At 40.8% G+C, this 14,679-nt stretch overlaps 1 protein-coding gene across 8 annotated transcripts in view; it reads left to right on the top strand.

Annotated features, from left to right (window-relative positions):
- The window catches only part of LOC311262618 (titin-like), a 176,848-nt gene that overhangs the window by 80,067 nt on the left and 82,102 nt on the right, over positions 1–14,679 (top strand). For all 8 annotated transcript variants that reach the window (XM_084362164.1, XM_084362165.1, XM_084362163.1 and 5 more), the window contains 23 exons: positions 308–447; positions 574–700; positions 1,328–1,594; positions 1,941–2,207; positions 2,484–2,750; positions 3,820–3,959; positions 4,448–4,574; positions 6,140–6,282; positions 8,052–8,175; positions 8,298–8,564; positions 9,454–9,551; positions 9,658–9,826; positions 10,032–10,301; positions 10,558–10,824; positions 10,914–11,192; positions 11,344–11,752; positions 11,918–12,042; positions 12,138–12,404; positions 12,651–12,920; positions 13,008–13,307; positions 13,400–13,702; positions 13,797–13,984; positions 14,195–14,309. In XM_084362164.1, coding sequence (XP_084218290.1) covers positions 308–447; positions 574–700; positions 1,328–1,594; positions 1,941–2,207; positions 2,484–2,750; positions 3,820–3,959; positions 4,448–4,574; positions 6,140–6,282; positions 8,052–8,175; positions 8,298–8,564; positions 9,454–9,551; positions 9,658–9,826; positions 10,032–10,301; positions 10,558–10,824; positions 10,914–11,192; positions 11,344–11,752; positions 11,918–12,042; positions 12,138–12,404; positions 12,651–12,920; positions 13,008–13,307; positions 13,400–13,702; positions 13,797–13,984; positions 14,195–14,309 — 4,929 coding nt within the window. The remainder of the gene's footprint in view (positions 1–307; positions 448–573; positions 701–1,327; positions 1,595–1,940; positions 2,208–2,483; positions 2,751–3,819; positions 3,960–4,447; positions 4,575–6,139; positions 6,283–8,051; positions 8,176–8,297; positions 8,565–9,453; positions 9,552–9,657; positions 9,827–10,031; positions 10,302–10,557; positions 10,825–10,913; positions 11,193–11,343; positions 11,753–11,917; positions 12,043–12,137; positions 12,405–12,650; positions 12,921–13,007; positions 13,308–13,399; positions 13,703–13,796; positions 13,985–14,194; positions 14,310–14,679) is intronic.

Raw genomic sequence — 14,679 nt, 5'->3', positions numbered from 1 at the left:
AAAATATTTGAATGTTTTTTAAACAAAAAACGAATATTATGAAAAATATGTATACAATAGTGTTTTTTTCTTTTTCAGTTTTAAGATTAAAATGTTCCCAGTTTCAGACGAGCCTTTTCAGAAGAGAGAATATCGATTCATTATCCCTGAAAAGGACCAAAATATTCAGATTTCTTCCTACAATTTGGATTTTCTTAAAAATAATCCATTATGTATGAATGCAAACATTTTCACTGCAGCTGATGTTCAGAATTGTGTTTTTTCTGATTTAAATTCTTGAATTGTTTTGTTTTTCTTTCTGCACCAGCTCGTGACATCAAGGTGGTTCGGCCGATTTATGGCGTGGAGCTGTTTAATGGAGAGACGGCTCGTTTCGTGGTGGAGATCTCTGAGGACGACGTCCACGGCCAGTGGAAACTGAACGGAGAAGTCCTCAACCCGTCCTCGGTGAGCACTGAAACAACACTTCTCTTGTTTTATTGTCACTGTGCCTCTGTGTGATGTGAACTCCCCACACAAACAAATACAAGATCTTCTTAGTTATTAACAACTGTTTATGATGTTATCTGACAGGATATTGACATCGTCGAGGAGGGAGGCAAACACACACTGATCCTGTACAACTGTAAAGTGGCCATGACCGGCGAGGTGTCGTACGCCGCCGCCAACGCCAAATGTTCTGCTAACCTGAAGGTCAAAGGTAAACCGACAGCAAAGTTACTTTATCCTCCGTCAGTCCAGAAAGAAAAATCTCACCAGTTCATGATTATTCGGTTCAGTCCTGAACATATTTTATAGATTAAAACAAACAGGTCAAATGAGTAGAAGGCTTTTAACGTGAGAAATTACATTTTCATCATAGAATAAGTCGGATCAGACTAACGAACCACAGTTAGCCACAAAGGTTCCCTGGAAGTCGTCTTCTCGGGCAGCGTTAACAAGTTACTAGCCGCCACCTGATCATTTAAACTAAACATTTGATTTTTGGAGTTTCACAAAGTTTTTTTTTTCAGGCAGAAATCTGGGCCAATCGTATACTTTATTACATATTTGCTCAGCTCATTTAAAACATAAACATTTGTCTCATTTGGTGACTAAACACTACCACTATTTAACAAGAGAGAGTATTTTGTACATTTTTGATTATCTGGGTCAGATGCTTGATGGTTGACCTGTGAGCTGTGCCTACACTAACAACAGATCCTGAACTGTAGACTGTAGTTTGCAGTTTGCTCTTCTTTCCTGTATTTAAGGATCTAATTGTGTCAAGGCCCAAAACTTTCTGGAGGCCCAACTCATAAAGGCTTTTTTTCATGTTTTCCTTCAGAACTTCCTCTGAACTTCCTCACACCGCTGAGTGACGTTCAGGTGTACGAGAAGGACGAGGCGAGGTTCGAGCTCGAGCTGTCGAGACCCCCAAAGAGTTTCCGCTGGCTGAAGGGCTCTCAGGAGCTGCAGAGCGACGACAAGTACGAGATGATCCAGGAAGGAAACATGTATGTTCTGGTGATCCGCTCGGCCGCCTTCGACGACGAGGCGAAGTACATGTTTGAGGCCGAGGACAAGAGGACGACCGGCAAACTCGTTATACAAGGTAACAACGATTTTCATCAAACACATCAAACTCAGTTTGTTTTACACACGTTTTATGATATAAAGGAAAAGTGTTTTTTTTATATTTATTATATATATATATTTATATTTTTCTGCTTTCACATTTATAAGTTGCAATAAACTTTTGCAACTTTTACCAAAACTGAATCACATTTTCGTGTTTGGTCTTCCTTGAATTTTCTAGTTTGGATTTTTCAGCCCAATTTTTCGCTTTGTTTCTGCATTTAGTGTTTTAACTCAAATGTCCAGGTTTGTACTCAATTTGTGGTTTGTGTCCTGCTTTGGATCTTATTCTGCTGTGTGACTGTGTTGTTTTTCTGTGGCAGGTATTCGTTTGGAGTTTGTCAAACCGATTAAGGATGTGACGGTGAAGGAGCGCGAAACAGCCGAGTTCAGCGTCGAACTCTCCCACGACAAGATCACTGTGGTCTGGTACAAAAACGACGTCCGTCTGCATCCCAGCAAGGTGGTGCACATGTCGGATCACGGAAAGGTCCACACGCTGGCCTTCAAGGAGGTCACCATCGACGACACATCCATGATCAAAGTGGAGGCCATGGACAAGTCCGTGACTGCCATGCTCACTGTCATCGGTCAGTGATTCAGAAACTGTTTTAATTTGACATGTTTGGATGGTTCAGTTATTTTCTAAATATTATTTGCTCGTAAAATGTTTGAGATAATTAGTGGACTCACAAAATAGTGTTTCCATGAACGTCACTGTAGTCCAGATCATTGTCGGTTGTTAAAGGTACGTTAAACATTGAAGATTTGACGCTGAGGGTTGGACATTAGCTTTGAACAGAATTTGGAGCAGAAACACGTCCACTGTGTTTCCTGATATTTAACATGAAAACGTTTCCCTGCAGAGGGCGACGTGTATTTCACAACCAAGCTGCAGAACTACACCGCCGTGGAGAAGGACGAGGTGAAGCTGGTGTGTGAACTGAGCAAGGCAGTCGCCGAGGTCAAATGGTTCAAGGACGGGAAGGAGATCACGCCCTCCAAAAACATCGCCATCAGCACCGATGGCAAGAAGCGCATCCTGACAGTCAGGAAGGCGGAGAAGGCAAACATCGGAGAGTACGCCTGCGACTGTGGCTCGGATAAAACTAAAGCCAACCTCAACATTGAAGGTAATTCTCCAGGGAGATAGCAATCGGGCCTAAGAAAGTAAAGTCTGTGTTTCACAATCAGTAGATAATTCAACGACCTTTATGTGGTAACTCACAACTCCACACGGAAAAAACACATTTCTAGTTTTAGTTCAAATATCAGCAGCAGCATTCTGAAAACCATCGACTTATTTGACTGAATTCCAGCCAAAGCATTGATTTTGCAATATTTCAATACCATCTGCAATTATTCAGCTGTGCAGTCACTCGTAACTGAGTAATTTACACCGAAAATATCTGTCAATTATTATCTGTTTCCATGTTTTCAAATATCAGCCAAACTATAGTTCTAGTGTAGATTGAGGTGTACATATATATCTTATATCTGTTTCTATACACGGCAATAGTTGTCATATATCACAGTTTAATAATCATGGTTATTTGATATTTCTATTATTGTATATATATATTTTTTCTTATTTCAGTTTTAGAAGGAACAGCTGTAACTTAACCCAGTTTCCCCCTCAGGGATCAATAAAGTAGTTCTGATTTCTGTGATCAGAAATAACACGTAACAAGACTCACACATTAAAACCATACAGTAATCTATTGTGGATTAAATAAAATATTAGATCACAGACTTTGAAGAACAAATTATAATAAATTTTGCGTCGGTTGAAAAAACCTTTCTTGGTAAATCCTCGAATGTGTTGTTGAATTCTCGACTGTCAAACTGTGTGAGACGTCGCACAACTGCCAATCTGACACTTGGTCAAATTCAAGTTTTTTGCAAATATCGATGTTATCATCGGCCTTTTGAAGCCGAGTTTCATCAGAAATGTTACCATGACTGCAGATAAGTCGGCCAGAAAGTTGTATCGTCCGTGATGCACAAAGCTTTTAGTCATTTGGAGTTTTCAGTTTGTATCAAATCTAAATCCACAAAGATGAGAGTGATGTAAACAGAGAACGAGTCCTGAGGAACACAGCAGACAGATGTTACGCTCAGGACTCGTTCATATTGTTGCTTTAATAAAACGTCTGTGTCTAGAGGTCACTAATAATGACGGACTTTCTTTCTCTCCTGCAGAGCGTGACATCAAAGTTGTTCGTCCGCTGTACAGCGTTGAGGTCAATGAGACAGAAACAGCCAAGTTTGAGACGGAGATTTCAGAAGAGGACGTCCACGGAAACTGGAAACTGAAGGGAGAAGCTCTGCATCAGTCTCCTGTGAGTCTGCTTACTCACACTTTACTCCAGTATTTTCATTTCTGGCTGCTTTATTCTTCTGCTACAAAACATTTCAGATTCAAGTGTTGTACTTTTTATTCCACCACATATATTCGACAGCTGAAGTTACTTTAGACTAAACTTGTGCACATAAGAATATTAAATAAATATGAAAGTTGTTTATTTACCACGACAATATTAAAATGCTGCTTTCAGATTAATGCTGATACGGTGAACACTCTAAATGGGGCCATTTTGCATAATAAGTACTTTTGATATTTAAAGTGCGTTTTGCTGCTAATACTTAGTTTGAATTATTTTATGCCTTCATTCAATAATCCACGTTGCACCAGTGTTATTCCCCTCATGTACTTAAACCTCAATAACATTCTGAATGCAGGACTTTTACCTGTAATGGAGCATTTTAGAAGTTAGGTCTTCTTCCACCACTGAGGAGTTTTTAATTCAGTGTTCTTGTTTTCTTTCAGGATGTTGAGATTAAGGAGGAAGGAACCAGACACATGCTGATCCTCTATAACGTCCGTATGGACATGGCGGGAGGCGTCGACTTCTCAGCTGCCAATGCCAAATCCAACGCTCAGCTCAGAGTGAAAGGTCCGACAACTTTTCATTTTCATTTGTTCATTTATGTAAAAACGGCAGCGCTGTTCGTCTCGTCTGAATGTTGTTCCCACAGAAAGCTTCATTCAGAAATGTTTTTTCTTTTTTGCAGCGTTCAGATCTTTGTACTCAGATTTAAAGTTACAGTGCATTTAGACAAAAATGGCTACAAATATTTTAGCTCAATAAACATACATGTATTTATAATAGTATAATAATTTAAGTTTATTTATAAAGCACCTTTTAAAAACAGAGTTTATAAAGTGATTTGACAAACAAGAAAAAGCAGGAAACTCAGGAAGGAAACAGTCTGAAGTGAAGTTAAAATGTCAGATGAGTCATTACATGTTAGAGGAATAAAAGCGGATAAGAGATAAATAAAAGAATGTAATTTAAAAAAGGACGATGAGAAGACAACATCATGTTTGAGAAATTAAAAAGATAAATGGATTAAAAACAGTAAAAAGAATGAAAAAGAATAAATACATTAACAATAAACAAATAAAAGCAGTAAAGGACAGAAAGAAGACGACGTCACATACGAGAAATTAGAAGCAGATAAATAGATCAAGAGCAGTAAAAGAAATTAAATGATAGAAAGAAGAAAAATGAATTAAAAAAGGGTGACCACATAAAAACAAAGTGAGTTCAGTGATTTAGTTTCTTGTCAAGTCAGTAAAAGTTTCTTTGTTCAGACGACAGTTTGATTTGTTAAAAAAGACAAACTAGTTTGATTTCTTGATGTGGTTTAATATCTATCTGTTAAAAACATTCTCGTGTAAGAATGAGGCTTCAATTTATGATTATGTTCATTGTTGGTTAATTTGTAGATTATATTCTCAATTAATCAATAAGTTGTTTGGTCTCTAAAATGTCTGAACTGTTGAAATGTTGATCAGTGCTTCGTCCTCAATGTGTCAAAGATCTTCAGTTTACTGTCAAAGAACAGAAAATATTCACTTTTAACAAACTGACATCTTCGAAAATTACGGAAATAGTTATGAAAATAGTTGCCGACTGATTTAATAGTTGACAACTGATTAATTGTTGCAGCCTTAAGCAAGAAAATCACGATGTCTAACTTTGACCCAATACACTGATTTAGTTGTTTAGACTCTTGAATGAAAAAATGTTGTAGATAAATTCATAAAAAAATAATCTCAGTTGGAGCGGAGATTTCAAAATAGTAATCGTCAGAAAAGAACTTTTCTTTGCTTTAATTGAATAATTGAAATATTATTATTTGAACATTGTCAAACATCTGAGATGATTTCAAACAGACTTTTTAGTTTGAAGTTGTCAAACTGTTTAAAATCCTCCTCTGATGTCCGGTGACGTAACATCGTGTCCCTGTCAGTCTTCAGCCAATCAGCTCCTGAGTTTATTTTAGATGCTGTATCTGAAGTGAGAGGTGCTCTGTGATCGGACCAACAGGAGCTCCACTCTCTGCTGCCTCACAAACTTTCTGACAGGAAACAACTTCAGATCAGCTCAGGACGTCCAGCTGGTCCCTGTAACCATGTCCTCCTCTTCTTCTTCTTCTTCTTCTTCTTCTTCAGCTCGGTCCATTGGGCTGCTGCGTCCTCTGAAGGACGTGACGGTGACAGCCGGAGAGACGGCGACCTTCGAGTGTGAGCTGTCGTATGAGGGCATCGTGGTGGAGTGGTTCCTGGGAGGACAGAAGATGGAGGCAAGCGAGCGGGTGAGTCGAATCAACCAAACCTCACAGGGAAAAGTCTCATTTTCGTCTCTCATTGAGTCCTGAAAGTCCTGAAATGTTTTCAGAATCACGTTGTTCTAATAAAGTAACTGTTATTTTTAAAACTTTGTATTTGGTGCTGGTTTAAAAGACTTCACCTGTCTGACAAATTTTACAATCCAAAAAATTAGATTTCAGGAATAAATGATGGAGATTTTTTTTTTTTTTGCATCTTCTTTCTGACCATGTCTCCATTCTTAATACTTAAAAAGTAATCAGGTGCAAATAAAAAAATACATTCACAGTCAAAACGTGTGTTCAAAATCAGCATCCAAGATATTCTGGTTCAATTCACATCTAGTTAGTTTGTCAGATTCTCAGCTTACACACTGTAAAAGATGCCATGAAGGCTGTTTCTTGGTGTTTCATTAAAAAGAATAACTTTTATTCACAGTTCAAAGGAAGTGAGAAGAAAGTAAGACATTTAAAAATAAAAATCTGCTTTCTGTTGAATTTATTCTTTTAATCTCAATCGTCAGCCATTAACTTGGTCTGTTACTGACTCACACATTTTATTTGAATCTTAAACAAGTAAATAAGCAGGAAAAAGCTGATTGCATCTGTTTTAAAACAAATCAACTTGTTTAAAGTCATTTTCTTGATTCCAGTGCAGTGATTTGTCACGTGTTGATAACAGCCGTCCTTTTCTAAAACAACAACAACTTTCTGTTTTTTGAGAAGTTTCTCTTTAAAATCAAACATGAGTTACATGAATGAACATGTTTTTTAGTGATGAAGCTTCAGCCTCTCAGCAGCTGCTCTCCTATCTCTGAGTATTTTTAACTGCAGCCGTTATCTGTAACACCCAGACCCCCGCCTGCCACCAACACCCTATATGTAGACAGAGACACAGTTAGCATTAGCATGTTAGCATCAGGCTGGAGACATGTAAAGGCTCTTTGAGTGACGAGCTCCTTCTGCTTTTTGCTCCAAACTTTGATTTGGTCATCATGAATATTTCCAGTTGAAGAGAAATACTGAAGATTTGTCTCAGTAAAAAGTTTAATAACTGAATAATAATGAAAAAGTAAAAAAAGTTAAACTGAGACAAAGTGTCTCAGTGGGATGAAATTATTTTTTCATTTATTTTTTTGAAAAATAAATGAATAGGTGTCAGTATCATGAACTCTGCATCCAGAAAACTCCTGAAACAAGTAATTTTGTTTTTTACAAATCTGATACATGATCATTAACTAACCATGTATCAATAATAAGCTAAACAGCAGGTTCGAGTTATGAAGACAATGACACATTTCTTACGACACATTCGTTTGATAAATCCACTTATTGTTAAAACTGATCAGACCATCAACTATTAATGTTCGAGCACTCAGCGAGAACTCAGAACAGAAAACCTGCTTCCAAAAGAAATCACCTTGTTTCAACTCTTTTAGATAAAATGACAACAACTAAACGAGATGATTCGCATTTGAAACAGAGTGAAATCAATTTGTCACTTAAATGTTTTATTCGTCCCAATAGAATTTGAGCTTGAACCCTTCGTCAATTATTCAATTTGACAAACCAGTTTTTGACAGTTTTGATGATTCATTATCAAACAAGTCTGTTTTATTTCACTGTAAACTGAACGTCTCCGGGTTTGGACATTCGAAGACGTCCCTTTGGACTCCTTAGTTGCAGCTAAAAAGAAGAAGACTCAATTAAACGTGACTTGATTAAAAGACTAAACTGAAGACTTTCTGTCTCCGCAGGTGAAAACTCGGGTGGCAGGTCGTGATCACGCTCTGACCGTCAGAGACGTGAAGCTGTCGGAGGCCGGCGAGGTCAAACTGACCTCCAAAGACTTCCAGACTCAGGCTCAGCTCATCGTCAGAGGTCAGACACTCGAACACACCATGGACAGTGAACGCATCACCATAGGATTAGACAGTCTGAACAGGAGATATCTGTGTATTTTTGATTAATACCTGACAAATCGTGTGTATTTTTGTGTTCAGAGCCGCCGGTGGAGTTCACGAAGTCTCTGGAGGACCAGACGGTGGAGGAGGAAGCCACGGTAACCCTCGAGTGTGAAGTTTCCAGAGAGAATGCAGAAGTACGATGGTTCAGAGAAGGACAGGAGATCAGAAAGACGAAGAAGTACGACACGATCGTCGACGGACGCAAGAGAAAGCTTGTCATCCACGACTGCTCTCCAGACGATGCCAAGATGTACACGTGTGACGCCAAAGAGTTCAAGACTTCCTGTTTCCTAGAGGTTACACGTAAGAACAAAACCTTTTTTATTGTTTTTTTATTTTATTACATATTCTTTATTATCACATCCTCTCAGCTGGTCTATAAGAAACGTATAAACTGTAACACACGCTCAAACCAAATTTACTGTAGGCTAATTGTTTCATTTCAATTTCAATTTCAATTTTCTTTAAATTGAAAACAGGAAGTTCCTCTAGTGTATGATGTTAAAAATTATATCTGTTAAAGTCCAGTCGTTTATACCGATATTACAGATTACACACTTTATGCATTATAACATGTCGCATTATGGCCACAGATTATTTCACTTGAAGGATGAAGTATGGAGGCCCATTTGTTCCAAAATTCATATCAATACAATAAATCAATAAATAGTTAATTGTTTTGATAAATAATTAATACATCATTTAAATCATACATATAAGAATCTGTAGAGATTTAGAAAGTTGTGGTTGATTAAAAAGATCAGTAGCAAGGGAAGAGGTTTCCTATTTTACTGAAATATTTCATTTTATTTTTATTTTCGTCCCTTTTTTTATATGAGGCATTTTGAGATGCATCGTTTTTATGAAATCACAATACAAAGTACGTTTATTACTTTCTATGATTACGCAAAAAGTAAAAATTATGATTGTAACATAAGCTTAAATTTATGAACTAGTAGGGTATTTTTTTTACTACAAAAATAAATCGATCGGATGAGGTTCCACCAGGGTTTTTTATTGTTGATTTATTTATTGAATCTCTTCATCTTCTTTCTATCTTTCTATTCCTGGCACAAATGAGCCTCCATGATTGAATCAAACCAGCCAGAATTAAACATATTTAAACAATATCAAAATCTCTTGTAGCGACCTGTAAGCAGAGTGTTGTAACAGTCTCCACTGTGTGTTGCAGCTCCTCATGTGGAGTTCACGAAGCCTCTGCAAGACGTTGAGGTCAAAGAGAAAGAATCTGCCAGGTTTGAATGTGAAGTGTCCCGCGAGTCCGCCAAGGTGAGACCAGCTGACCGTCCACCCACCACAAGATGAGAGCTGTCAAATCAGTTCTGTTGTGGCTTTGACAATCAATCGATGATCGAATATCATTTCTCTCATGCAGGTTCGCTGGTTCAGGGACGGCAGCGAGATCAGGAAAGGAAAGAAGTATGAGATTGTCGCTAAGGGAGTCCAGAGGATCCTCGTCGTCCACAAGTCGGTGTTCGACGATGAGGCCGAGTACGAATGTGACGCCAGGACCTCCAAGACCTCCGCGCTGCTCACTGTCATCGGTGAGAAAAATCCATATTCATTGTTATTATGTATCAGCAGTTTTTGGGGAAAACAGCATAAGAAGTGGAGAAAAGAGAAGAAGACGAGATGTCAGCTCTGAGAAAGCAGCAGAAAATGCCTGACAGTCAAAACTCAGGGCAGATTTCACCCCTTCTTTGGGTCCACATTAACCCCTTCTGCTGTTCTGCTGTGTTTGGGTCACAGAGGAGGCAGCCAGGTTCACCAAGAACCTGTCCAACGTGGAGGGGACGGAGACGGACAGCGTGAAGATGATCTGCGAGGTGTCCAAGGCCTCTGCCGAGGTCATATGGTACAAAGGAGACGAGGAGCTGCCAGAGGGCGGCCGCTACGACCAGATCATGGACGGACGCAAGAGGATCCTGATCATCCAGGACCTGAGGATGGAGGATGGCGGAGAGTACAACTGCAGGCTGAGTCCCACCGTCAAGACGTCCGCCACGCTTAAACTCAATGGTGAGAAAACAAGGAGTACCGTGAGGTTAAATCTTTACTTAATGGATATGATGATGTATTTCCTGTTGAGCGCCAGAGGCCCAGGATTTGTATCTGACCTGTGGTCCTTTGCTGTCGGTCACCCCCCCCCTCTCATGACGCTTCCTGTCATCTCTCTAAGCTGTCCTGTCAATATAAAAGAGCCAAACAAATGTAAAAACAGATGAAACAAAGAACCACTTTAGCTCTTCCTCCTTCATCTTCTTCTCCTTTCCAGAACTTGCAGCCGAGTTCATCGCCCGCCCTCAGAACCAGGAGGTGGTGGAGGGCGAGAAGGCAGAGTTCTCCTGCTCCGTCTCCAAGGACACCTATGAGGTCAAATGGTTCAGAGGTGACAAGGAGGTCGAAGCCGGGGACAAATATACTATTGTCAGCGAAGGAAAGAGAAGAGCTCTTATTGTGAAAAATTGCGAGCTGAAGGATGAGGGAGGCTACGTTGCTCACATTGGCAGCGTTAAGGCCTCGGCCGATCTGTGTGTGATTGGTAAGACTCTCATTTTCTTTCCTTGCATCTTGCTTTGGTTATTTCAGAGAAAAGTTTTGAGGTTCTAATCATTTTGTCTTTAATTTCAGAAAAACTGAGGATCATCACGCCGATTAAAGACACGGAGGTGAAGGAGGGAAGTGAGATCGTGTTCAACTGCGAGACAAACACGGAGGGAGCAAAGGCCAAGTGGCTGAAGAATGAGGAAACCATATTCGAGAGCAGCAAGTACATGATGGCTCAGAGGGACAACGTCTTCTCGCTGAGGATCAGAGATGCAAGTAAGGTCGACGAGGCCAGCTACACCATCACCCTGACCAATCAGAGAGCAGAACACACCAAGTGCACCGCCAAGGCCACAGTCGCAGGTATATATATATATATATATGTATATAACAGGATTTTGTGTTTCAGACGCGCTCTGTCATTTTAACTTCTACATAAAATTGTTTCTAAAAGAGATGCAAAATGATCACAATTAAAAACAGAATGATTATATGATCCTGTGTGTCTCCACAGAGGAGAAACTCAAATTCCTGGATCCCATCGAGGACATCGAGACTCAGGAGAAGAAGACCATCAGCTTCATGTGCAAGGTGAACCGACCCGATGTGACAGTGAAGTGGATGAAGGCCGGCCAGGAGGTGACGCTCAGCAAACGTATCGTCTATAGAGTCGACAACCTCAAACACACGCTGACCATCAAGGACTGTGTGATGGACGACGAGGGCGAGTACACCGCCGTGGTAGGAGACGACAAGTGCGCGGCTGAGCTGATTATCAGCGAGGCGCCCACAGACTTCACCACGCAGCTCAAAGACCAGACGATCACTGAGTTTGAGGATGCCGAGTTCACCTGCAAGCTGAGCAAGGAGAAGGCCGCAGTGAAGTGGTACAGGAACGGACGAGAGATCAGAGAAGGACCCAGGTATCAAATATTGACCGCCGAAAACTTAAGTCTTACAAAAGGTTGTAACTACCACAGCAAGGGCATGTCCTCTGTCACATTTATGGGAAATTTGTGGTCTTAAATCTATAAAAGTACCAATCTAAAGGAAGTTTAGTGAAGATGTTTTATTTTACCCGTGTCCAGATATCACATGGAAAAAGAAGGCAAGACGTGCAGACTGATCATTAAGGTGTGCAGACCTGATGATGAATGTGAATACGCCTGTGGTGTGGATGAGAGGAGGACCAGAGCCAGACTCTTTGTTGAAGGTAAAAACTTTTCAAATATCTTTTCCCAAACAACTGAGGTGAATGTTTCTCTTTTAAATCCTCACACAGAGGATCTGTGTATTTCTCTGCTCCAGAGACCCCAGTAGAAATCGTCAGACCTCCTCAGGACATGTTTGAACCTCCGGGCTCGGACATCGTGTTTGAGGTGGAGCTGAACAAAGACAGAGTGGAGGTCAAGTGGATGAGGAACAACATGATCATTGTCCAAGGAGACAAATACCAGATGATCAGCGAGGGTAAAATCCACAGGCTTCAGGTCTGTGAGATCAGACCTCGAGATCAGGGAGAGTACAGGATCGTGGCCAAAGACAAGGATGCCAGAGCCAAGCTGGAGCTGGCAGGTGAGTTGACACGAAGACATCATACAGATTTAAACAAACGACACATGAATGAACTCATGTCATGTGACATGAAGAACACAAAAGAGGTTTCAGAAGCTGGATTCAAATGTAAAAATCTGCAACACCCTCTTCAAAATATCTTAAAATATCACACCTTTGGTTTACAGTTTGTTCAGACTGCTGAAGTAAAAAATGATTAAAAACAACGAAACCCTCTTCGAATTATTTCTTTCGTTTCCTCCTCAGCTGTTCCAAAGATCAAAACTACCGACCAGAATCTGGTAACAGATGCCGGTAAGCCCTTCGTCATGACCGTGCCCTACGACGCCTACCCTCGCGCTGACGCTGAGTGGTTCTATGAGGGCACCAGTTTGCCCATCCAGAACATTGACACCTCTGCCGATAAGACTGAGTACCGCCTGAAGAGCCCCAGCAAGGAGGACCAGGGCCGGTACAAGGTGGTGATAAAGAATAAGCACGGTCAGGGAGAGGCGTTCATCAACCTGGATGTGATCGGTTAGTCTAACTCATTGACAGCTGATTAGATCTGAGGTCTTCCTGTGGATGTCAGAAGAGTTTTTAATGTCATGTTGTTTTTCCCAGACGTGCCCGGACCCGTCAAGAACCTGAGAGTAGTCGACACCGCCGATGGTGAAGTAAGTTTGGCCTGGGAGGAACCTGAGACTGACGGCGGAAGCAAGATTGTGGCCTATGTGGTGGAGAGACGCGATGTGAAGCGTAAGACCTGGACATTGGCGACAGACCGTGCTGATACTCCAGAGTACTGCGTCAGCGGCCTCCAGAAGGACTCTTTCTACCTGTTCAGAGTCTGCGCCCGTAATCGTGTCGGCAGCGGACCCATTGTCGCTACAGAGGATGCTGTCCAGGCCAAGAACAAGTTTGGTAAGACACGCCCAAACCTCCTCTTACATTCCCATACTGTACCCACACTTCAATCCAATCAAATCCTTCATGTGTTGTTTTTCTACCATCAGATGTTCCTGATGCTCCGGAGAATGTTGCAGTCGCCTCGGTGAACAAGTTCGGTGCAACAGTCACCTGGGAGCCTCCCAAGTTCAACGGCGGCTCTGAGATCACCGCCTACGTGATCGAGCTCCGTGACAGGACCTCCGTGAAGTGGGAGGCAGCCATGGTCTGTGATGCCAAGGATCGCTCTGCAGCACTGAATGATGTAGTGGAGAACAAGGAGTACATCTTCAGAGTCCGCGCTGAGAACAAGGCCGGCATCGGCAGGCCCAGCGCCGCCACCAGCCCCGTCAAGATAATGGATCCCATCGGTGAGAGAAACCAGAGGTTTGATGTATTTTACAGGCATGAGATGACACAAACATTCAATCTTATTTCATTGTTCCACTTCTGCTGTGTCTGCAGAGAGGCCAAGCCGACCTCTGAATCTGAACTACTGCGACCAAATCAAGACGGCAGTCACATTGACTTGGGAGACACCAACCAGCAACGGTGGCAGCATGATCACTGGCTACATCATCGAGAAATGTGACGAGGGCACCGAAAAGTGGCTCCGCTGCAATGCCAGACTGTGTCCTGACCTCTCCTACAGAGTAATGAGATTACTGCAGAGTTTAACCTGTTCCTAAATACATTTTCATTGTCTTATTATTACATTTTTTATATACTTGTTTGTAAGAACAACAATTTAGAAAAACAGAAATACATTTTCCATGTTTGTCTGTTTTTTCTCTTACAGCTGTGAGTGTTCATTAGTTGATCAGAGGTGAACGTTGTGTTTATTGTTTTGTTGTTCTCTTTAGGTGTCTGGTCTGAAACCAGGTCAGAAGTACCTCTACAGAGTTTCTGCTGAGAATGCCGCCGGTGTCTCTGATCCAGCTGAGCAAGTCGGACCACTACATGCCGACGATCCTCACGGTATGAAATAAATGGAGTAGAATCAAGACAATTTTAGACTTTAGTCTGTTGAATCAGTAGAATAGACTCTAAAGATATTCAAAGATTATCTTGGAATTTGAGTAAACGGACACAAGAAATCTATAATATTTACATATGATGACGCAGCCATAAACAGAGAATCAGTGAAGTCTTGGTTTGATTCTGGTATTAAAATTGTGATTGTTCGCATAAACCAACAATAATCTTAATGTTGTTCACTATAAAAGAACTAAACTTGGGTCCATAATTTCTTAACAATAATAGGATATACATTATATTGCATTACATTGTGAGGAATAGTTTTTTTTGGTATTAAAATCTAATAAATTAATATTTACAGGGAATAACA

Source organism: Pagrus pagrus (assembly GCF_965226575.1).
Source record: "Pagrus pagrus genome assembly, chromosome: 9".
NCBI lineage: Eukaryota > Metazoa > Chordata > Actinopteri > Spariformes > Sparidae > Pagrus > Pagrus pagrus.
Note: the sequence above shows the minus strand (reverse complement) of the source record. Positions and strands in the feature narration are given on the sequence as shown.